We start from the raw sequence: 23,742 nt of genomic DNA, 5'->3' as shown, positions 1-23,742 counted from the left end.
TCCAATAAAATGTCGACAAATTTAAAAAAATATATTTGCACCATTCTGTCAAATCAAAATTTTTTCTATAGTGCTACTTCTTTAGTGCTAGTCCATCAGCATTACAGTGTGCTTAATTAAGTTAAACTGTTTTTAATAATGTGCATGTGGCAAGTTTTCCAATACTGTAAGCATATGTTTGTGTTGCTAAGAGCAAGTCAGGCACAGGGGCATCAGTTTAATAATCCCGCCTAGGACACCATAAATCCTAAAGACCGCCCTGCTGAGGGTCAGACACAGTGCCAGGTCAATATTAGGTTGGATCTTACCTAAAATGCCATGCTGCCAGGCAATCCTTTAATGTCTAAAACTAAAGGTTTATTGTAAGGAAAAAAGAAAGAAGAGAGTTAAATGATAAAACACTCAGATACATACAGAACAGCAGAGAGGCAAACAGAAGGAGTTTGCCTGGGATCCCTCTGAGCAGAGGTACGCTAAGTGCTGCAGTAGGGGGACTGCGCTGGTGAGTATCTGAGTGTCTGTTGGGGGGGCAGTTTGGCAGTTTGACTGTGTGCTTGATTGTTTGATTGCTTGTTTGACCAGTTTGATTTGGGAGTGCTTTGTTCCAGCTGGGCCTGACTGTTATAAAAAGGCAGTCAGCTGCGAACCAGCTGAGCAGCGAACAGCAGAGAGGCAAACAGAAGGAGTTTGCCTGGAGAGAGCTCTTAGAAGGCAGAGACCATGGATGCTGAGCAATCCGCCGTTGTGACCTGCACAGGATGCGCCATGTTCGTCTTCCTTCCACAGGATAGAAGCGACTTTGTCTGTACAATGTGCAAGCTGATCTCCATCTTGGAAGAGAAGATTCAAGGTCTGGAGAAACGGATATCAACCCTGCGTTCCATAAAAGAAAATGAGGATTTCCTGGATAGACGTCAGGATCAGCTCCAGTGGGCACAATGTTCTGAAGACTCAGAGCAGGCTACACAGCGGGGACAGAAGGCCAGTGAGGATAACTGGCAGCATGTGACTTCCAGAAGAGGCAAGAGTACCAGAAACGTCCATGTACCAGAAACACAGATACAGGTGAGCAACCGTTTTCATGTTCTCTCCACAGGTACTAGTGCAGAGAGTGGAGTGGATGATGCACCTGAGGGAACAGAGCAGAAGGAGACTCCACTGATTGGAAGGCATGAGATGCGCCGTCCTAGCGATGGGGGTTCCACGACCACCACTCCCAAGAGGAGGAGGAGGAGGGTGGTGGTGGTCGGGGACTTTCTCCTCAGGGGGACTGAGTCATCTATCTGCCGCCCTGACCGGGAAAACCGAGAGGTGTGCTGCTTGCCAGGGGCTAGGATTCACGATGTGATGGAGAGACTGCCGAGACTCATCAAGCCCTCAGATCACTACCCCTTCCTGCTTCTCCACGTGGGCACCAATGATACTGCCAAGAATGACCTTGAGCGCATCACTGCAGACTACGTGGCTCTGGGAAGAAGGATAAAGGAGTTTGAGGCGCAAGTGGTGTTCTCGTCTATCCTCCCTGTTGCAGGAAAAGGCCAGGGTAGAGACCGTCGAATTGTGGAAATCAACGAATGGCTACGCAGATGGTGTCGGAGAGAAGGGTTTGGATTCTTTGACCATGGGATGGTCTTCCAAGAAGAAGGATTGCTAGGCAGAGACAGGCTCCACCTCACGAAGAGAGGGAAGAGCATCTTTGCAAGCAGGCTGGCTAACCTAGTGAGGAGGGCTTTAAACTAGGTTCACCGGGGGAAGGAGACCAAAGCCCCGAGGTAAGTGGGGAAGTGGGATACCGGGAGGAAGCACAAGCAGGAGACTGCAAGAGGGGAGGACTCCTGTCTCAGACTGAGAAAGCGGGACAATCAGCGTGTTATCTTCAGTGCCTATACACAAATGCAAGAAGCCTGGGGAACAAGCAGGGAGAACTAGAAGTCCTGGCACAGTCAGGGAATTATGATGTGATTGGAATAACAGAGACTTGGTGGGATAAGTCACATGACTGGAGTACTGTCATGGATGGATATAAACTGTTCAGGAAGGACAGGCAGGGCAGAAAAGGTGGGTGAGTTGTGTTGTATGTAAGAGAGCAGTATGACTGCTCAGAGCTCCACTATGAAACTGCAGAAAAACCTGAGAGTCTCTGGATTAAATTTAGAAGTATGAACAACAAGGGTAATGTCGTGGTGGGAGTCTGCTACAGACCACCAGACCAGGGGGATGAGGTGGACGAGGCTTTCTTCCAGCAACTAACAGAAGTTGCTAGATCACAGGCCCTGGTTCTCATGGGTGACTTTAATCACCCTGATATCTGCTGGGAGAGCAATACAGCGGTGCACAGACAATCCAGGAAGTTTCTGGAAAATATAGGGGACAATTTCCTGGTGCAAGTGCTAGAGGAACCAACTAGGGGAAAAGCTCTTCTTGACCTGCTGCTCACGAACAGGGAAGAAATAGTAGAGGAAGCAATAGTGGATGGGAACCTGGGAGGCAGTGACCATGAGATGGTCGAGTTCAGGATCCTGACACAAGGAAAAAAAGGAAAGCAGTAGAACAGAGACCCTGGACTTCAGAAAAGCAGACTTTGACTCCCTCAGGGAACCGATAGGCAAGGTCCCCTGGGAGAATAACATGACGGGGAAAGGAGTCGAGGAAAGCTGGCTGTATTTTAAAGAAACCTTATTGAGGTTGCAGGGAACAAACCATCCCGCTGTGTAGGAAGAAAAGAAAATATGGCAGGCGACCAGCTTGGCTTAACAGTGAAATCCTTGCTCGTCTTAAACACAAAAAAACAGCTTACAAGAAGTGGAAGATTGGACAAATAACCAGGGAGGAGTATAAAAGTATTGCTCAGGCATGCAGGTGTGAAATCAGGAAGGCCAAATCACACTTGGAGTTGCAGCTAGCCGGAGATGTTGGGAGTAACAAGAAGGGTTTCTTTAGGTATGTTAGCAACAAGAAGAAAGTCAAGGAAAGTGTGGGCCCCTTGCTGAATGTGGGAGGGAACCTAGTGACGGAGGATGTGGAGAAAGCTAGTGTACTCAATGCTTTTTTTGCCTCTGTCTTCACAGACAAGGTCAGCTCCCAGACAGCTGCACTCTGCAGCACTGTATGGGGAGGAGGTGACCAGCTCTCTGTGGAGAAAGAAGTAGTTCGGGACTATTTAGGAAAGCTGGACGAGCACAAGTCCATGGGGCCGGGTGCGCTGCATCCGAGGGTGCTAAAGGAGTTGGCCGATGAGATTGCAGAGCCATTGGCCATTATCTTTGAAAAATCATGGCGATCGGGGGAGGTCCTGGACGACTGGAAAAAAGCGAATGCAGTGCCCATCTTTAAAAAAGGGAAGAAGGAAGATCCAGGGAACTACAGGCCAGTCAGTCTCACCTCAGTCCCTGGAAAAATCATGGAACAGGTCCTCAAGGAATCAATCCTGAACCACTTAAAGGAGGGGAAAGTGATCAGGAACAGTCAGCATGGATTCACCAAGGGCAAGTCATGCCTGACTAACCTAATTGCCTTCTATGATGACATAACCGGCTCTGTGGATGAGGGGAAAGCAGTGGATGTGCTATTTCTGGACTTTAGCAAAGCTTTTGATACAGTCTCCCACAGTATTCTTGCCAGCAAGTTAAAGAAGTCTGGGCTGGATGAATGGACGGTAAGGTGGATAGAAAACTGGCTAGATGGTTGGGCTCAACGGGTAGTGATCAATGGTTCCATGTCTAGTTGGCAGCCGGTATCAAGTGGAGTGCCCCAAGGGTCGGTGCTGGGGCCGGTTTTGTTCAATATCTTCATTAACGATCTGGAGGATGGTGTGGACTGCACCCTTAGCAAGTTTGCAGATGACACTAAACTGGGAGGAGTGGTTGATACGCTGGAGGGTAGGGATAGGATACAGAGGGACCTAGACAAATTAGAGGATTGGGCCAAAAGAAATCTGATGAGGTTCAACAAGGACAAGTGCAGAGTCCTGCACTTAGGACGGAATAATCCCATGCACTGTTACAGACTAGGGACCGAATGGCTGGGCAGCAGTTCTGCAGAAAAGGACCTAGGGGTTACAGTGGACGAAAAGCCGAATATGAGTCAACAGTGTGCCCTTGTTGCCAAGAAGGCTAATGGCATTTTGGGTTGTATAAGTAGGGGCATTTCCAGCAGATCGAGGGATGTGATCATTCCCCTCTATTCAGCACTGGTGAAGCCTTATTTGGAGTACTGTGTCCAGTTTTGGGCCCCACACTACAAGAAGGATGTGGATAAATTGGAGAGAGTCCAGCGGAGGGCAACAAAAATGATTAGGGGGCTGGAGCACATGACTTATGAGGAGAGGCTGAGGGAACTGGGATTGTTTAGTCTGCAGAAGAGACCAATGAGCGGGGATTTGATAGCTGCTTTCAACTACCTGAAAGGGGGTTCCAAAGAGGATGGATCTAGACTGTTCTCAGTGGTAGAAGATGACAGAACAAGGAGTAATGGTCTCAAGTTGCAGAGGGGGAGGTTTAGGTTGGACATTAGGAAAAACTTTTTCACTAGTAGGGTGGTGAGGCACTGGAATGGGTTACCTAGGGAGGTAGTGGAATCTCCTTCCTTAGAGGTTTTTAAGGTCAGGCTTGACAAAGCCCTGGCTGGGATGATTTAGTTGGGTTTGGTCCTGCTTTGAGCAGGGGGTTGGACTAGATACCTGCTGAGATCCCTTCCAACCCTGAGATTCTATGATTCTATGAAACTTCAAGGTCCATATATTAAGTTCTTAGCAGTAGTGGTGAGTTTGCTGGCTTGAAAGTCCCTCTGGAACATCCACAGCTTGGATGGGTCATTCAGTCCTTTGTTCAGAGCTTCAGCTTGTAGAAAAGTCACTCCAGAGACAAGGAGCAGGAATGACAACAAAATGGAGATGATGCAGCTGCTCTTTCTATTTCTTTTCCAGGTGGCTTGTACTTCCTGTGTCCCAAACACAAACTTACAGCACATGGACATGGAAAAGTCTTAGGGCTTGTCTACACTGTCAAATGAATGACAAAACTTTTGTTGTTCACAGGTGCTTAAACCCTCCCCTCCCCGTGAAAGACTAAAGTTTTGTTGTGGCAAGCAGCAGTGTGAACGCCACATTATCAGCAGGAGCCCACTCCTGTCAAACAATGCGAACCCCGTTCGTAGGGGGTGGAAATTTTATGTCTGCAAAAATGCCAACAAAAAAAGTTCACAGTGCCAACATTTTAGTGACAGGGCCATGTCGCTAAAAGCTAGGGAGTGTAGACAAAGCTTTAGAGTCCTCTGTGCATAGATATGCCCATACAAGTCCTGCTGAGTCATAAGGTGTAGCCTCTGGTCTTTCAGTGGGTTCATTGTACAGCTGATGATCCTCAATGGGCCACTGAACAGGCCAGACTGTGCTGATGCCATTCTGTGGGGGGGTGTCACCCAGAAACACAGCACAAGTTTGGAAACACAGATATACTCAACATGTCTCTAACTCACACTACAAACATATAAATAAGATCATCATACGTGGCAAATCTTAACATTTTCACAGATACCTCACATGGCATATCTAGCACAATTCATCGCAATTTTATAATACTGGTATCGACAATATAGTAAAGTGTCTCACATTCCACAGCATCTCCGTGCCCCACCCACCCACCAGGCTAGCCCGAAAGGAGGTAATCTCCTTACAGGCTTTGATGGACAGGCCTGGGTTCTTCTGGGTCCTGCCTCCAGCTCTAACTTCCTTATTTTCTTCCCATATGAATTTATTTGGCGGTGCCTCCACACCCCGTGCCCCTTCCTGGCAGGATCATCAGGGCAGCTTAGGAGGGAAATTCTAACACCAGTGTAACCCCCACTTACCTGCCAGATATTTGGAGGCTCCCAAGAAATAAGACACACACACACACACACACTTCAACACAGTAATTATATTAAACTGGAGGTAAATATAATGTAACCGGTTAAAACACTATTCTAAGGGTCATCGGTGCCCATGCTGATAATACAGATGAATTTCCTCAGGCACCTGACCTGATAAAGCAAATATAAAATGCGGGTCCTGTTGGCACACGTACTTTGTAGGGGCCCTTGATGACCTGTGACCATGATATCATCTGTTCAGCTGTTAGCAAGATGGCTGACTGGGCTCAGTGCTGCCCAAGTGACTCACACTTGGGATAGGGTGGTAAGTCCCTGTACAGATTTATAGGCAGCAGCAGGTAATAAAATCCGCAACCCCCTGACCCCCTGGCTTGAGGACACAGTTCAGGGAGCAGGGGGGTCTCCCAAACAAACACTCTCCCTGACTAGCTAACTAAAGGATAAAGGATGGTGACACAGTAGGTTTAGAGATGGCTCTGGATGCCTCAGTCACTGCAGAGGGGCTGAGGATTGCTGCTGGCTGGGATCCTCTTCACGCAGGAGTCAGGCTGCTTCTGCCCCTAGGATTTCCCCTCACCCAAAGGGGTGCAGGGCTCTGGGTGCAGGTTACAATAACTCTACTAAATGCCCAACGTTCGTCTCCCACTCCAGCATTCAGACACTCTTCCAGCTGGCAGCAACCCTGCCCCAGCAGCCAGAGCAATGGGGCCACGTGGTGACTGATCTCAGCTGGGGGGCGGGGGGCTAACTCAGCCGGGCTGGATGGGGAATTTTTGCAACAAAACTCTAAACTGGGCATCACCCTGGAGGGGGAAAGGGCCAGGCTGATGGGTGTTGCTGTTCTAAGAGGGATCCTGAATTCCGGCCTGGGCCTCACCAGCCCCCACAGCCAACCCTGCCCTTGCTGTGGCCAGCCACAGACCCCTCCAAAATGGCTTCTCAGGCGAGAGGCACCTCACTCCCTATGGGTCAGGTTAGTTCTTCTTCCTGGGCTGTCCTTTGTCAATCATTTGACTCTGCCCCCTCCTCCGAGCAGGCACCTGCCACCCTCCCCCACGCCGACGGGGCCCCTGACATGCTACACAGTGTCTCTCCTCCCTCCCCCGCAGGTTACCCAGTGACTCTGAGCCTGCCCTCGGCCCCCCTCCTGCCAGAGCTGTGAGCCCCCCCTCGCACACAGAGCCCTGGGGCCTAGGCATGGCTGTAGTTTGAAGGCTCTATTAACAGGGGCCGTGCGCACCGAAGCCAGTTCCCTTGGCTCACTGGCTCTTTCCGCCCGCCCAGAGAGGTACCTGGGCTGCCGGTGCTGGGGGAAATGGGCTGGCTTAACAGGGGAGCCCCAGCTGCTGCAGCTGTCTGCTGTGGCAACCTCAGCCCGGGAGCTGGCCAGGGTTACCCTACGTGCTATTTCCCCAGACAGTGCCTCTCCTGTGAGCCGGACGGGTTTTCTCCATCCGGACGGGTTTTCAAACAACAGGCAACGTCCTGGGGTTTTGTAGCGCAGACGCTGCCGCTCAGAAAGAGCCGCGAATGATCTGCTTCCCGATTGGCTCCTCCCCTTCCTCCACTGGTGATTGGTCCGTTGTTCCCTTGCAGCCACAGCTGCCAGATCCCGCCCAGCCAGGCCCCGGCTCCCAGCCGGCACATGGGAAGGGACTGACTGAGGGACTGGCACCAGGTCCTGGGTTTGTGCCAGCTGCCCTGCCACCATGACAGGGAGAAACACTACCCCCCAGCCGCAGGTACTGCCTCAGTGCTCCCAACTGTACCCCCTGCTCCCCCTCCCCCCACCTCCACCTGCAGTTCCCCAACTGTACCCTCCATCTTCACCCCAGGTCCCCCTCCAGTTCCCCAACTACACCCCAACTGTACCCCCAGCTCCCCTCCAGGTCCCCAACTGTACCCTCCACCTTCACCACAGGCCCCCTTCCAGTTACCCAACTACACCCCAACTGTACCCCCCGCTCCTCTGTACCCTCCAGAACTCCCAACTGTGCCTCCCCCCCCCACACACACACACTTCCCCATCCTCCTCCTCCTGCTCCCCCTCCATCTCCTCTTTTTGGGAACCTGAAATACAGTAACCCTAAGCCCCCTTCCTCTCCTCATGTCCCCCCATTTCCCCTTCTCTTCCCCCTGCCCTATCCCATCCCCCTTCCTTCCCCACAGCCCCTTCCCCCCGCTTCACCCTACCCCCTTCTCCCCTCCCCATTGTATAGGGAAAGGATGTGACCATGCAGGGCACCTAGCACACTGCAGGGCAATAAAAACAGGCACTAGGACCAGTTGCAGAGGTGTGGGGGTGGTGGTGCAGTGTGAGGACAGAGCCCCCCCCCACCGTGCTTGCAGAAATGGGGAGGGGGCAGTGGCATGTGGGTCCTTGTGCCCCCCCCACACCTCACCTCCCTTTTGGGGCGTAATGCCTCCCTGTCCCCACAAACTGTGCCCATGGCTAGGTCAGTTCCGTGGGGGTTACATGTTATCACTCCCCACAAACGGGGCTTGGGGGGGCCTAATTCATAGGTGCCGACTCCATGGATGCTCTGGGCTGGAGTACCCACGGGGAAAAATTAGTGGGTGCTCTGCACCCATCGGCAGCCAAGATCCCCTCCCCCCCCCCCCCCGAGTGCGCTGTGTCTCCACTCCTCCACCTACGTTCCAGCACTTCCCGCTGCCAAACAGCTGTTTGGTGGCACTTAGGACTTTCCAGGAGGGAGGGGGGAGGAGCGGGGACATGGCGCGCTCCAGAGAGGAGGCAGAGAAGAGGCAGGGCAGGGGCGGGGACTTGGGGGAAGGGGGTGGAATGGGGGCAGGAAGAGAGTGGGGACTTTGGGGAAGGGATGGAATGAGGGAGGGGTGAGGGTGGTGCAGGGGTGGGGTCGAGCACCCACCGGACACAGTGGAATTTGGAGCCTATGGCCTAATTCATTAAATTCATAAAGTGCTTGGAAATCCTTGCATGACAGACAAGTTACTGAGCTCCATACAGGCATCGCTGGAAGTTCTCAGGCCTGCGTTCAGCAGGAGCTCAGAGTAGATGAGATAATGGTGTCGGGGTGCTGGGCATGGGCAGTGGGTGAACAGCTGGCCTGGCCCCAGCCCCACTTCTTCCACCCAAGGCCCCGCCACTTCTGCCCCAACTGGAGCGCAGCCCCAATTGCGGCTACTGACCTCTGTCCTGCGCCCCCAGTCCCCCTGCCCCATTATGGCCACTGGCACCTGTCTAAGGCTAGCATCTCCCCCCAGTGCCGGATAGCTGCATGGCCCCAGCTCACCTCCCCAGAGTGCCAGGCAACCCCAGCCAGCTTCCCCCCAGCCCTCTCCAGCTACGCCACAGCTCCCCCTCCCCAGCCTTCCTGGAACAGGGCCATGCAGCTGTCCAGCGGCCAGAGCGGGGCCGAGTGGCCACTCCAGCTTGCTCCGGGGGCTGGAGCACGGCTGGGGGAGGATCTGGGGCTGCCCAGCTATTCTGGGGCCGGGGGGAGAGATGGAGCTGTGCGTTGTTGCGGGGGATGCGCTAGCTTTGACCGGGGTGGGCGGCAGCCAAAGGGAGGGGACTGGGGGCACAAGGCAGGGGCCAGCGGCCACAATGGGGGCTGGCCTCTGGAGTCTGTTGGGCATGGAAGGGGCGGGGACCTGGGTGGAAGGGGCGGATCTAAGGCTTGCTTCCCCAACCCAAGCCTTCACCCACCGCCCATGGTGGGACTCCTGTCTCCACCTCTCTGCTGCAGGCCCTTTACTCCTAAAGGAATTTAAAATTGCTGATACCTCCACCTGGCTGGGCCCCGGTACACACACAATGGCGTACACTCCAGGAATAAACCTATTCTAACAATAATCTGTGGCACTGGTCTAACTTAAAAATACCAATTATAAATCATATACATCCAATGTACTTAAATTAGATTTAACACACCTTTACTTAACAATTTAAAGAAACAGAATAACAGACTAAGATTAAATGTCACCACTAATTTAAATCCACAGGAGACAGTTGAATAAAATCAATTCACAAATACAGGCTACAGCAATAAATGAAATGTATAACTGGCATTGACACTGCCCCCATTTACCCCACCCCGGCGCGCACACTCCTCTGGGGTTCAGAGTTCTAGGCACTTGCATGGGAGCGCTTGGAGAGCTGCAGCTGGAGCCAGCACCCTGCAGGTTCTGTGTATCCGTCCAGCCAAGGCAGCAAGCTGCACACCCCTCTGCCAACAGGGTTTGGCCCCACCAAATGTCAGCAGCTCTGGGTCCCGGTTCAATGGAGGGATGTGTTTCCCTCCATTTGGCTGCTGGATCCCCCTCCCCCCCCCACGCCCAAGGCTAACGCATCCCTCCCAGACCCAGGCTCTGCTGTGCCCCTTCCCTTGCCAGCACTTTCCCAAAGCAGAAGGGGGGTTACTCACCCTTCCTCCCCTGCAGGCTCCAAGCACAGCAACCGTCTCTGCTCTGACTCCAGTGAAGCCACCAACAGCCCTTGAGGCTCCCTGCAGCGCAAAGCCCCAGCAGGCGCCAGCAGCTTCCTAGCAGCAGCTGGCCTGACCAGATGGGAAGTGTGAAAAATTGGGACATGGCGGGGGGGGTGGGGGGTAATAGGTGCCTATATTAGACAAAGCCCCAAATATCGGGACTGTCCCTATAAAATCAGGACATCTGGTCACCCTAGCAGCAGCTCCTGGCAGGACAGAGCTCCACGCCCCAAAGCAGAGCCCACGCCCCGCCTCCGCACGCCCCCCCGGGGCACCATGGGAGTTGTAGTCTCTGGGCTAGATCGCAGCAGCGCAGGGTCTCCCCACCTGGGACTCTCCCAATTAAGCTCAGAGGCCCCTCTAGCAAGGGCGGGGCTACATTCGCTAATCGCTGCTCTGCTCATCACAGCCCCGGGGCCAAGTTCTCCGCGGCGCCAAATCCCCTCAGACTTTCGCTTCCCCTTCGCCCCCTCCCGCCCGGCCGGTTCTGCCCAGCGACCGGTGACGCGGGCGGGTCCGTGCGTCGCTATTGGTGGGCTGTTCCCCGCTCAGCCAATCCCCGCAGCGCAGAGGTTCCGCGGCCGGTAGCGGGGACTCGGGCGCCGGCAGCGCAGCGAGGTTCCCGGGCCCGGGCCGGGAGCGGCCGAGAGCGGGTCCATAGGCCGAGTCCTGCCGCGCTGCGGGGCGGCGCTGGGCCTGGCGCTGCGCCTGCTGCTGCTGCTGCTGGGGGCTGTAGCCCTGCGGGGGGGCCACTCCCGTGAGTATCGGGGGGAGACCCCGGGCCGGGGGGGCAGGACGTGGGGGGAGCTGGGTGCCGGGGGGGGAGCTGGGCCGGGGGGTGCGGGGAGGGGGGAGCTGGGTGTCGGGGGGGAGCTGGGCCGGGGGGTGCGGGGAGGGGGGAGCTGGGTGCCGGGGGGGCAGCCGGGCCGAGGGGTGCGGGGGGGGAGCTGGGTGCTGGGGGGGCAGCCGGGCCGGGGGGTGCGGGGAGGGGGGAGCTGGGTGCCGGGGGGGGGGGCATGCGGGCCGGGGGGTGCGGGGGGGGGGGAGCTGGGTGTCGGGGGGGGAGCCGGGCCGGGGGGGGTGCAGGGAGGGGGGAGCTGGGTGTCGGGGGGGGGGCAGCTGGGCCGGGGGGTGCGGGGAGGGGGGAGATGGGTGCCGGGGGGGGGCAGCTGGGCCGGGGGGTGCGGGGAGGGGGGAGCTGGGTGTCGGGGGGGGCAGTTCTGGGCTCTGCGTTCAGAGGCGTCGGGATAACCACCCCGCGCTCCCCCCCCCCCAAGCACTGAGCGGTCACTGACAGGGAACAGCGACGTTGCTATAGTGACTGGGGGGGGTCCCGGCCCCCCTGTGCCAGGTGCTGTCAGGGACGTTGCTGGGACAATGTGTGTATGGGGGGGGGGGCTGAGCGCCACTGACCTGAACTGTAGCCCCTTAATCTAATGCCAACCGCCCCCACCCAGGGGGTGCGGCACTGTTAGGACCAGCACCTATGGGTGCTGCACACGCTGACAAGCCCCTCGCAGCCCCGTGAGGTGCTCAGGCTGTGGGGAAATCCCTGGTTCCAGGCTAGGGTGACCAGATGTCCTGATTTTATAGGGATAGTCCTGATATTTGGGGCTTTTTCTTATATAGGGTCCTGTTACCCCCCACCACCATCCTGATTTTTCACACTTGCTATTCCAAGTGCTTCCCAGGCTGTTTCATTCCCAGCGCCTCAGGGCAGTGTGGGGCTTTCAGACAGGATTCCTGTTTTGCTGAAGGTTAGTGAGAGGGAGTAAATTACCCTCCCCCCACCACCACCATAGACCAGGGTTAACTGAAGGGAAAAGGGTTCTTGGATCTCTGACCTTTAATGGCTCCCAGAAGGTTTTTCACGCTGGGTTTCACCCCAGTGCCTGAACTCCTGAGTGTGGCTTGTCCTTGGCTACATACAGCTGGGCTCTGTCAGCACCAGTCCAGTGACCCCACGGTCAGTGATGGGACGTGTCTGTAATGGAGGCAAGTCTAATTCGAGGTGTCAGCTTAGGGAGGGGATGTGTCCAGTCTCTGGCAGTGCATCCAGGGCAAGGGGAGAGGTTAGAGCCCCAGGATCTTTGCATTAATCAGGTCTCAGTTTGGGTGCGAGCTCCCGTTGCAGAGCCTGGAACAACTGCTGTGTTTGTGCTGTTGGGATCTCCTGTGACTGCCGGATAAAGAGCTTCAGGTGCCAGTAAGGTGGGGAGGGGCAGGCACAGGCACATCCTGCATTTCCTAGCATGGACTTGAATCTTCCATGGCCCCAATCTTGGCCCAGAGTTCTCCCTGCAGCAGCAGCTCAGGCCCCAGGGAGCTCAGCAGCCCTTATCCAGCTGCGTGAGGCTGTGGGTTGGCCTGGGGGGTTTGTGTGAAGTGGTCTCAGGCACATTGTTGCCCTCACATCACCTCAGTAACAGGCTTGGTTTGAGGTAATCAGGGTTAGGCCCAGTGCAGCCTGGTCCTGCGGGGTTGAGTCAGGGGCCAGGAATGAAAGCAGAGAAGTGGGAGGGGGTGTGCGTCCCTGCAGCAATGAGACAGGAGGCCCCCATGTCAGGGTGTAACTCTAGTGGTGCAGAGCTTTGGCCTGGGGCCTGCAGGAGTGTGTATGCATGGGCAGAGAACAGGGGCAGCTCTAGGGATTTTGCCGCCCCAGGCACGGCAGGCAGGCTGCCTCCGGCGGTTTGCCTGCGGAGGGTCTGCCGAAGCCGCGGGACCAGCGGACCCTCCGCAGGCAAACCGCTGGAGGCAGCCTGCCTGCCGCCCTCGTGGCGCCAGCAGAGCGCCCCCCGCAGCTTGCCGCCCCAACCACGCACTTGGCGTGCTGGGGCCTGGAGCCGCCCCGGCAGAGAAGGACATTGATGATGATCAGAGAAGATCTGGGCCAAGCTCACTGTACCTATTGGGTTCTGGGAAGTGGGCGGGCAGAAGCCTGCCCATTGCTAAAGGATTCCCCCCCCCCCCCAGTCTAAGGGGAGGATCTACAGGACCTGAAACCCAACTGATTTCAGGGCCAAGCTCACTGAAGCGGGGTGAACACCCACTCCAGCCTGGAAGGAGTTGGAAAAGCCCTGCAGAGGGCTGGGGCTGAGGAAGGGAGCAAAGCCCTGGCTGATTGGCGGAAGTAGCTGCAGCTGGGGCCATGCCCCAAACAAAGCAACTGGGCCTTAGAAGGAGGCCAGGGCAGCCGGAAGCTGAGCAGTCTCACTCTGACTGGAGGGAGAGACAGGCCTGGCTGCTGGGGAGCTCACCCGAGGGACCTAGAGAGATGCAGGGCTGAGGAAAGGCCTTAGGGGGTGGGAAGCCCTAGGCCAGCAACTCCCCAGGCTGCAGGGCCTGGTCGTAGGCCCACACAGGTATTGGAGTTGCAGGGGGGCAGCCTGAGGGTGGGTAAAGGCAGCCAGTCCAAACCCTTTGTCCCCTGTGATGATTGGCTGATAGACTGCAGTCCGCCCCAGGGTGCGAGGGCTAGACGGTGACTGGCAGTAGCCATGACTGAGGTGACATGGGGATAGTGGGTGGGGTTCCCCTGGTTCCGCTGTAATGGCAGCGCAAGCCTGGAGGGAGACGGGGGCGCTCTGGGGCTCCAGACCCCAGCAGCGGCGGGGGAGAGCGGCTCAGGGTCACGCGAGCGGGCCATGTAAAGTTTATCGGCTTGGGGGGGACCCCGGCCGGCTCCTCGCCTCTGTAGGGGGGTAGCGTCCCCGCCCCGTGCCTCCATGTCTCGCCGGCCGCCGCAGGCCAGGTAAAGAGCCGAGTTCCCGACCCCCCCTCGTCCTGGCTCTGCAGCTGAGCCCCCCGTCTACCTCCTGGGGGGAGCAGTCCCTTTGCCAGCCCCCCTTGCCCACCTGGTGCCGGAGCTCGTACTCACCAACAGCTCCAAGAACTGGAAGCCGCACCACCACCCCCTCCTTCCAGGCTTGCGCTGCCATTACAGCTGCAAGCCTGGGAGTGAGGAGGAATGCCGTTCAGCTGAGGAGCCAGGACGAGTGGGGGAGTGGGGAACTCGGCTTCTTACCTGGCCTGCGGTGGCCGGCAAAACATGCTGGCACGGGGCGGGGATGCTACCCCCCTACAGGGGTGAGGAGCCGGCCGGGGTACCCCCTGTGCCGATAAACTTTACATGGCCCGCTCGCGCGGCCCCGAGCCGCTCTCCCCCACCGCTGACGGGGTCCGGAGCCCGGTGCCTCTCCTGCTCGGCTGCGCTCCAGGCATGGCTCCTTCCCGGCAGGGTGGCAGGATGCGCCGCATGTGCCCGGGGCCGCGGGGAGGGCAGCGCACGCGGCCATAGTGCGGCCGGGGCCTGCTAATTTCCCCAGCTCCTGTGAAATGGCCTTTTTTTTACTCCCTCCCCCCGCCGGGTAAAGCGCCAGTGTAGCCAGGCTCCCAGCACTTGGAGCTACTCCCCTCGTCGATCTGGTTTACCAGGAGCTCTGGGAGAGCTCTCTCCCCCGTGCTCGCGGGTACCCACACTGTCAGGTCAAAGCACGGTCGTGGGAGTGCTCCTGCAGCAGCACTTTGAACTGTCTAGTGTAGACTTAGCCTAAATCACCACTTGGGCTACGTCTCCACTGCTCACCTGACAGCTACAAGGCACTCAGTGTAGCCGCTCTTTGTCGGCAGGAAAGAGACTCTCGCTGACAAAATAAAACCACCCTCAACGTGGGGTGAAGGTTGTTGACAAAGCGCTGTCCGCACCGGCACTTTTCATTGGTAACACTTTTGTTGGTCAGGGTGTTTTTTTTACACCCTGTGTGTCAAAAAATTTACCAACTAAAGTGCAGTGCAGACATAGCCTTAGTGTGGACACAGTTATACTCAAGGCTTAAATTGCCATCGAGTATTTCCTGGAATGCCTCACAGTTCCCCTCTCTGTCCCTCCATTCAACAGCATCAGGCTGGAGTCAAGGTCTGAAAATATTTACCTGTGCTCCGCTTTGGACAGCTCCTGCTGAATTTAAGCCCTGGTTATACTCCTACAGATTGTTCCCCTACATTCACAGCAATAAGCTACACTGGGGTAAAGCACGGCTGTACCGAGAGAACTGCACTCGCACTAGGGGGGTTATTTAACTATTTTGGTAAAAAGAAACAAACAAGAAAACTTAAATAGTTCAAAGCAGAACAAAAACTAGGTAGAGGTGGCATCAGCGTAGGGTTGCCAACCTTCCAGGATTGTCCTGGAGTCCCCAGGAATTAAAGATTGTCATGTGACGAAACATCCAGGAATACATCCAACCAAAATTGGCAATTACAATGAGTGTAATTGGTTCGGGGCAGGGACTGTCACTTGCTCTGTTTGTACAACACCCAGTACAATGGAGCCCCAGCGTGATTAAAGCTAGCATGTGCTACTATGACATGAAATAATAATTCCTTCCCCTCTCATTTTCTCGGGTTACACGTCCACCTCTCAAGTTCTCCAACTGGCCATAGAGTCTTTCATGAAAAACAGGGCCAACAAGACAGGGATGTCTCATGGGAAGAGCAAGCCAATTTAAAAAAGTAAACCTACCTGCCCTGCTATCGTCGTCATTGTTATTTATTATTGTTTTATGGCAGCAGCCAGGCGCCTCAGTCCTGGTCCTGGACCCCTGAGTGCCAGGTGCTGTACAGGTACAAAACAAAATATGGTCCCATCGGAGTATAAGACAGGCGACAACAGATGGATATAGATGGATGGGGATTATAAGGAGACAGCACAGGCCAGCGTGACAGGCTGTCGTCTCAGAGCACCAATGGCCTAATGGTTATCTAAGTTTTTAGGCACCCTGGCAAAGAAGGGCATTGAGGAGGGTTTTGGAGGATGAGGTTGTTTTGCAGCCATTTACCAGGAGCTCCTCCCAGGCGTGAGGGGCAGCATGGGACAAAAAGGGGCTTTTTTGCAAATGTAAAAAGTGGGTGATGGAGGCTGGAATCATGTGCAGATTGGAGGTGGGAGTCGACATTTTGGTAGCAAATGAGAGATGATGGGTCAGATGGGGTTAGGCTGTGAAGGGCCTCACAGCTGAAATCAGGCAGTTTATATTTGATGCAGTGGAGATGGAGGAGCCAGTGGAGGGAGGCAAAGAGAGGTGACATGGTCCGATCAACGGGCTAGGAAATGATCTTTTCAGCATCTTCTGAATGGATCTAAGCAGGATGAGCCTGTGTTTGTCAAGGCCAGAGAACAGGATGTTGCAGCAGTCGAGACACGAGAGCCTGGAGCAGAGTTTTAGCTGTGGGGGTGGACAGGAAAGGCCACATCTTAGAGAGGTTCTGCAGAAAGAGTTGGCAAGACTTAGACATAACCTGGATGTGAGGACCTAGAGAGAGATCCGAGTCAAAGATGATACCCAGGTTATGGACCTAAGTGACAGGCAGGATGGTGGCATTGTCCACAGTGACTGACAAAGGAGGTAGCAGGGAGGTCTTGGGGGGAAGATTGGGAACTCTGTTTTAACCACATGGAGCTTGAGCTTATGACGAGACAACCACAAGGAGCCGTCAGAGAGACAGGCCAAGACTGTAGTTTGAGCAGAAAGAGACAAGTTTGGAGTGGATAGGTGGATCTGTGAGTCATCAGCGTGGAGATGGTAGTTGAATTTGTGTTTGCAGATGACTTTGCCCAGAGATAAGGTGTAGAGGGAGAAGAGAAGGGGACAGAGTCCTGGTGGGGACAGAACCCCACAGAGGGCTGGAGGGGGGATGAGGAAGATCCTCTGATGGACATGGTGAAGGAGTGATTAGAGAGGTTAGAGGGGACAGAGTTAAGCCAAGGAGGACAAGAATTTAAGAAGAGTAGTGAATGGTGCCAGAGGCGGCTGGCAAACCAAGGAGAGTGGAGCGCTGAGTCTGAGTGCTAGCTAGGAAAAGGCATTACAGCCTTTGGCAGGAGCAATGTCTGTGGAGCGCAAGGCGTGGAAGCTGGGATGGGGAGGGTCTAGGATGGAACCGGAGGACAGGAACTCCAGGCAGCAATTGCAGAGGCACATTCAATGAGCTGAGAGATGAAAGGGAGAAGGGGCGGGAGCTGGGGAGGCAAATAGAATCAAAGGTCTTTCTGATGGAAGACGCTAAAATGTGTTTGTGTTGTGAGGGCAAAGAGCCGGAGCAGAGTGAGAGGTTAAAGAGAAGAGGGAGGGAGGGAGGAGAGTGGGTGTGAGGGAGATCAGGAGATGGGGTGGGGTGAGTGGAATGTTTAGGAGAAGAGCAGATGAGAAATGTCGGCATCTGTGAAGGAGAGGGAGGTGGGAATTGAAGGAAGGGAAGGGAAAGCGGGGGTGGGGGTGGGAGGGAGAAGGTCACGTTTCATTGTCAGGAATCCACCTGACCGACTGGTGCTCTAACCCCCTTAGGGTCACACACTCTCCCATTGGAGTGAGCCGCTTGGCTCCACCTCCTCCTGGGACAGAACTTCAGAGCCTTCAGCACCCCGCTTCCTGCCATGAGCTCCCCTCAGTGACTCCACCAGAACCAGACACCTGGGGAGACCTGCACCCCCAAAGGGGACAATGTGCTCCCGACTTCCGGACTCGGGGGTGACTCTCAGCCAGTGCTGTACAAACAGGAGGGTTTGCTGGGTGTCTGGAACACAGTGTAGAAAATCTTTAGTTAACGTAGAGAATGGAAAGTTACAGCGAAGACCTGGGTCAGTCCAGAACCCAGAGCTCTCTCTCTAGTCCCAGTCCAGATGCTTCTCCTCCTTCCAAAAGCCCACACTTAACCCCAAGGGCCCCCGCCCGCCCCGTCCTTTGTTCTTGGCAAACACTGTCACCTGGCCTCCTCCTCAGCCCTTTGTTTCCCAGCTGGTCACAACCCGCTTCCTGCAGAGGATGGGTCTCACTAGTTGCTAGGTTCCAAATGTCCGGGCAGTCCCCACTGGCATGGGGCCCGGGGCCCAGACAGCCAGGTGTCAGTCACACCTGGATCTCTGCAGAGTAAACAACCTTTCCCCTACCTCTCTAAGCATGCAGCTCATAGGGGAAACTGAGGCACACTCATTACAAATCATGGGGAGAGGTGATTGGTGGGTGATGCTGAGAAAAACCAGCTGATGGTCAGAGTGGGGAAATCTGCACCGGAGAGCTCAGAGGGCAGGGCTTGGTGAACCCAAGTCCAGTGCATGGCCATTTTAAGTATGGGGGAGCTGACCCAGGGCTGCTGGGTGAGTGCAGAGGGGAGGGTGAGGAGATGGGGAGCAGAGGTCGCTGCTGGGCAGTGTCAGAGGGAGCCAGAGACAGGAGCAGGATCAGACTCTGATCCACAGTGTCCCTGTTGCTCCTGTGACTGCAGTGTCCAAGGGCTAGAGCCGTAAAGGGGTGTGCCTAAATCCCAGTATCAGGCCCCCTGGGGTTCACAGAGCCCCCTTCCCCCCAGCTGCTGCTGAGCCCTGTAGGTGCCTGAACTCACTTGGCACCTTTGTGCAGTAACAGGCCCCTTGGGATCTATGTTCCTTCCTCTGGGCCTGCGGGGGAGACTGGATTTTGAGCAGGGCTCTGCCACCTCCCAGGGTGTCCTAGTCCCTGAGCTGTGGAGCACTCTGCTGTGGGGCCCCCTGCATCACTCCTGTGGGAGCTGTTCCACTGGGGAGAACTAGAACTGGGCCAGAGAGCAGGGGCGTGAGAACGGCTCTGTAGCCGGGTGGTTGGAGCCTTCACCCGGGAGGTGGAGACCCCGGGTCCAGGCCCTCTGCTCCACTGACTCTTTAGTATCAGAGGGGTAGCCGTGTTAGTCTGGATCTGTAAAAGCAACAAAGAATCCTGTGGCACCTTATAGACTAACAGGCGTTTTGCAGCATGAGCTTTCGTGGGTTAGTCTATAAGGTGCCACAGGATTCTTTGTTGCTTTTACTGACTCTTTAGTTAGCCAGGGAGAAGCAGCATCAGCAGCCCTGCTCACCGGATCAGGCCGTGAGATTGTGACTGAAGGGGAGTGAAATGGACAGTGGCTGGTGCTGGCAGGAGGGACGCAGGGCGTTCGGGAGCTGGTGGAGCTGAGGGGAAGAAAAGGGGAGAGCTCTGCCCCCGTTAGATCCATCTGTTCTTCAGCTCATACATAAGCCAGGGCAGGGCTGTGCCTATTGTGTGTGTCCAGCGCCCAGCACGGGGGTCTCTGGTCTGTAACTGGCCATTAGGAACTAGGGAACAAGGCCCCAATCCTGCAAATGCTGCGTGTCACGTTACTGAGGTGAGGGAAGGCTCCAGGGGAGCTGTTTATTTGGGCATAAGCTTTCGTGGGCTGGAACCCACTTCATCAGATGCAGACACGAAAGCTTATGCTCAAATAAATGCATTAGTCTTCAAGGTGCCACAGGACTCCTATTTTTTTCAGTGTGCAGTGGCCATCAAACAAGCAAACAGAATGTTGGAAATCATTAGGAAAGGGATTGATAAGACAGAAAATATCATATTTCCTCTATATAAATCCATGGTACACCCACATCTTGAATACTGCATGCAGATGTAGTTATCCCATCTGAAAAAAGATATATTGGAATTGGAAAAGGTACAGAAAAGGGCAACAAAAATGATTAGGGATATGGAATGGCTGCTACATGAGAAGAGAGTAATAAGACTGGAACTTTTTAGCTTGGAAAAGAGACGACTAAGGAGGATATGATGAAAGTCTATAAAATCAAGACTAAGGCTATGTTTTTTTCACAGAGTTCACGGAAGTCACGGGATCTGTGACTTCCAGCAAACTCCATGACTTCAGCCCGTGGCCACCAGAAGCTGTGGGGTCCCCCTGCCACCTGTAGCAGCTGGGAACGGCAGGCGGGCTCCATGGGCTGTGGAGGAAGCAACCGCTCCCAGTTGCTGTGGGCGGTAGGGGGACCCCGGAGCTCTGAGTGGCCTGCAGTTGCCTAGTCCCTGCAGGTGGTGTGTGTGTCACGCAGCTGAGCTCCCAATTTTGCCATGGATATTTTTAGTAAAAGTCTGGATAGGTCATCGTCTTCCGTGAGCTTTTCTTTGTTGCCTGTGACCTGTCCAGGACTTGTACTAAAAATATCCATAACAAAATCATAGTCTTCATCATGAGTGGTCTGGAGAAAGTGAATACCCAAGTGTTATTTACCCCTTCACATAACACAAGAACTAGGGGTCACCCAAGGAAATTAATAGTCAGCAGGTCTAAAACAAACAAAAGGAAGTATTTCTTCACACAACGCAGAGTCAACCAGTGGAACTCCTTGCCAGAAGATGTTGTGAAGGTCAAGACTATAACATGATTCAGAAAAGAACTAGTTAAGTTCATGGAGGATAAGTCCATCAATGGCTATTAGCCAGGATGGGCAGGGATGGTGTCCCTAGCCTCTGTTTGCCAGAAGCTGGGAATGAGCGACAGGGGATGGATCACTTGATGATTCCCTGTTCTATTCATTCCCTCTGGGGCACCTGGCATTGGCTACTGTCAGAAGACAGGATACTGGGCTAGATGGACCTTTGGCCTGACCCAGTCTGGCCGTTCTTATGTTCTGAATAAATTATAGTAAAATGTGTGCACAGCCAGTGTCCTGGCTCCCACCTGTAGCTTGGACACATCCCTCTGCCCACCTTGACTTCCCCAGCTTCAGCTCCTGCATCTCCTGTCCCCCGGTCCTCCTGCCCCACCCTCTCCCATAACACCCCCTTTCCTTTTCCCCACACCGCACTCCCGCTCTGCCCCTCCTCCGGGGCCCTCTTTCCTTCCTCACACTCCCCTGTACCCCCAGTACACTCTCCCCATATGCTCCCCTACTCCTCACACATGCTCCAGCCCCTCTGTACCTCCCCACCCCTTCCCCTCCTCACTCCCCCTCCAGCCCTGCCTCCCTTTCTCCTTCTACCCCACCATCTCTTTCTCCCTGGTCAGGCCGTTCTGTGAGCCCTTTCCCAGGTCTCCCTCCCACAGGAGCGCTCCTGAGGGCCAGCACCACCTCTTGTGTATTGCCAGGGGCTCCCTGACATGGTCTGGTTGGGTCTGAATCTCCCCTCTCCCCCCCAGGCCTGCACTCCAGGCGCGTATTGGACACGGTGGTGTCAGAGCCCGGCCCGGGGCTGCCCTGGTACAGCCGTGTTGTGTACGTGGACGATCAAGTCATCTACGTCTACACCAGCGGGATGCAGAAGGCAGAGCCTCGCCCAGTGTGGATGGCGCAGAACGAGGGCCCGGAGTTCTGGGAGGAGAGGACCTGGTGGGCACAGCGCCACCAGAAATGGTTCAAAGCGAGTTTGAACACCCTGGGTCAGCTCTACAACCAGAGTGAGGGTGAGTGAAGGACACGACCTAACCTAGGGATGCAGGGACATTGAGGGGGGAGACACGTGGTTGATGTAAACAGGGTGAAGGGACACCAGGATGCATGTTGGGGATGGCGGGAGGGGACAGCCCTCAGGCATTTTTTCGCTGGAGTCAGTGTGAACATGGGGGACAGAGGGACACGTGCGGGGGGTGGGGGGAGGGGCTGCAGGATGGAGGGTCCATGTGACAAAGACATTTTTTGACACCCTCCAAAGTGGGACTCTCATACTGTCCCCTCCCCAAACACCCCAGATTTGTTACCAGTCCCACTTGGAGCTTCCTCTGCTGCCCTTTGGGGGACCCCCCCACCCCTTGTGTGTCGTAATTTCCTGGACAGAGTGGCAGAGGTGCGAAAGCCAGAAGTCACTATCAGACCCGGCTAGTCCGACCTCCTGGTCACTGAGGCCAGAGGATCACACCCAGTGATTCCTGCACGGAGGGGTTTGTTCTTCCCGGCTACGACAGTGACACTGTCGGACCCTATAGCTAGAACAGGGCTCTGAGATGTCTTGTCTCAATTCCCAGACACTGAGTGATGGGGAATCCCAATATCGACAGCCCCAAGTGTTCAGACATGAGTCGGGCCCCAAAATCCTGAGTTTGCTTTAATGTTGTGAGTATTTTGGGAATAATATTGGAGTTTATTTTTATTTGCCCTCTGGTTTGAGCCTTTAGGGGACACATTACCAGGGTTTTCCCTGCTCCTAGAAGGACTAGAAGTTACTGCTGTAAGAAAAGAGAGCTGAGACTCTCCTCTAATCCCATAAATCCAGGAACTGGGGATTTAATAAAAGCACCCCAAAAAAATTTTGAACTGGAAGGGACCCTGAAAGGTCATTGAGTCCAGCCCCCTGCCTTCACTAGCAGGATCAAGTACTGATTTTGTCCTGATCCCTAAGTGGCCCCCTGAAGGATTGAACTCACAACTCTGGGTTTAGTAGGCTAATGCACAAACGATTGAGCTATCCCTCCCCCTCCCAGAGCATAATGAGACGCACAGTAAAGTCACAAAAGTGGGCAGTGCTGCATTCACTCCAGCCTGGGGAGAAGCTGCTCACCAGTGAGCCTCCTTCATTGTTCGCGTTGTCTTATTTCCCGAGTGAATTTATCTAAGGTCAGATTCCTCTTTACTCCACAGAGCAAGGGTTTGACATCAACTGGGGCTGGAGAGTTAGTGAGAGAATCAGCCCCTCTAATGTGCAGAGACTCCCGGGCTTCCTTACTCCTGGCAGCACAAACCCCAGCACGTGTCCCCTGGTTGGAGCCCCCGGGGTCAGGCAGGTTCCCCCGCACACTATCAATAGATGTGTAAAGAGCTGTTCTTTCTGCTCGGTCCCCAGTGTGCAGGGCTGTAGCCACCTGGCCAGGCCCCCAATTGTGCTGTCTCACTTAGCTCGGTGATGATCCGTAAGCGTTCAGTGCCTGGCACTGCTGAACTGTCCCTGGCAGGTGAGGGTCTCTCTGATGTAATTGCTCTGCCCTTCCTGACAGGGGACTGGCGAGTGACAATCCCTGATTTCCCCGTGTCAGTGGTACTGGCCTGTCACGTTGGTCCTCACCCAGGGGTATCCCCAGCCCCTTCTTGTAACAGCCCCCCAATCCCTCCTGGCTCCCAGCACTGTGACAGCAGCAGTGAGAACTAATTCCCATCCTGCCCTGGACACCTGGGTTCCTGGCGGCCCTGCCCCAGGACTAAGTGACAGGGCAGGGGGTTGCCAAGTGTCTGCCCCCCTAGCACAACCCCTCTGTAGCTAGTTTAACCCTCTCCTGACTAGTCTCACCCATTGGTCCCCTGCTGCTGAGGCTGTCCAGCCTGACCTGCTCACATGGGCACCGGCCTGCCCAGTGCTGAGAGAGGGGCTCTGCTCCCCGGCCCCTAAGCCTGCGCTGGGGAGCTGCTGTTCTGTCCCTGCTGCCCCCTCCTGCCCTCCTCCCACCATTCACCCCCTCCTCACAGTCCTGGGGCTGCCAGCTCGCCGGAGACTGTCCTGAGTCCTGCACTTTGGCCACCAACAGTGTTCCCCTCGCTAGCTGCGTCTGCCCCCAACACGCACATGGGGGAATTTGGGGTCTGGTCCCTCTGGGACCCCATCGGTGCCCCCACCTCGCTCATCCCTGTGGAGTGCAGCAC

The 23,742-nt window shown here is 55.2% G+C and overlaps 1 protein-coding gene across 1 annotated transcript in view; it reads left to right on the top strand.

Annotated features, from left to right (window-relative positions):
• Nucleotides 1–10,965: 10,965 nt before the first annotated feature.
• LOC123372402 (class I histocompatibility antigen, F10 alpha chain-like) overlaps nt 10,966–23,742 on the top strand; it is a 54,626-nt gene continuing 41,849 nt past the window's right edge. The window contains exons 1-2 of the mRNA XM_045020465.1: nt 10,966–11,097; nt 21,315–21,578. Of these exons, the coding sequence (XP_044876400.1) occupies nt 21,431–21,578 (148 nt within the window). The 5' untranslated portion in view covers nt 10,966–11,097; nt 21,315–21,430. The remainder of the gene's footprint in view (nt 11,098–21,314; nt 21,579–23,742) is intronic.

The sequence above is a fragment of the Mauremys mutica genome, chromosome 6 (assembly GCF_020497125.1).
Source record: "Mauremys mutica isolate MM-2020 ecotype Southern chromosome 6, ASM2049712v1, whole genome shotgun sequence".
Taxonomy (NCBI): Eukaryota; Metazoa; Chordata; order Testudines; family Geoemydidae; genus Mauremys; species Mauremys mutica.
The sequence above is the reverse complement of the archived record's forward strand: the minus strand, read 5'-3'. Positions and strand labels throughout refer to the sequence as shown.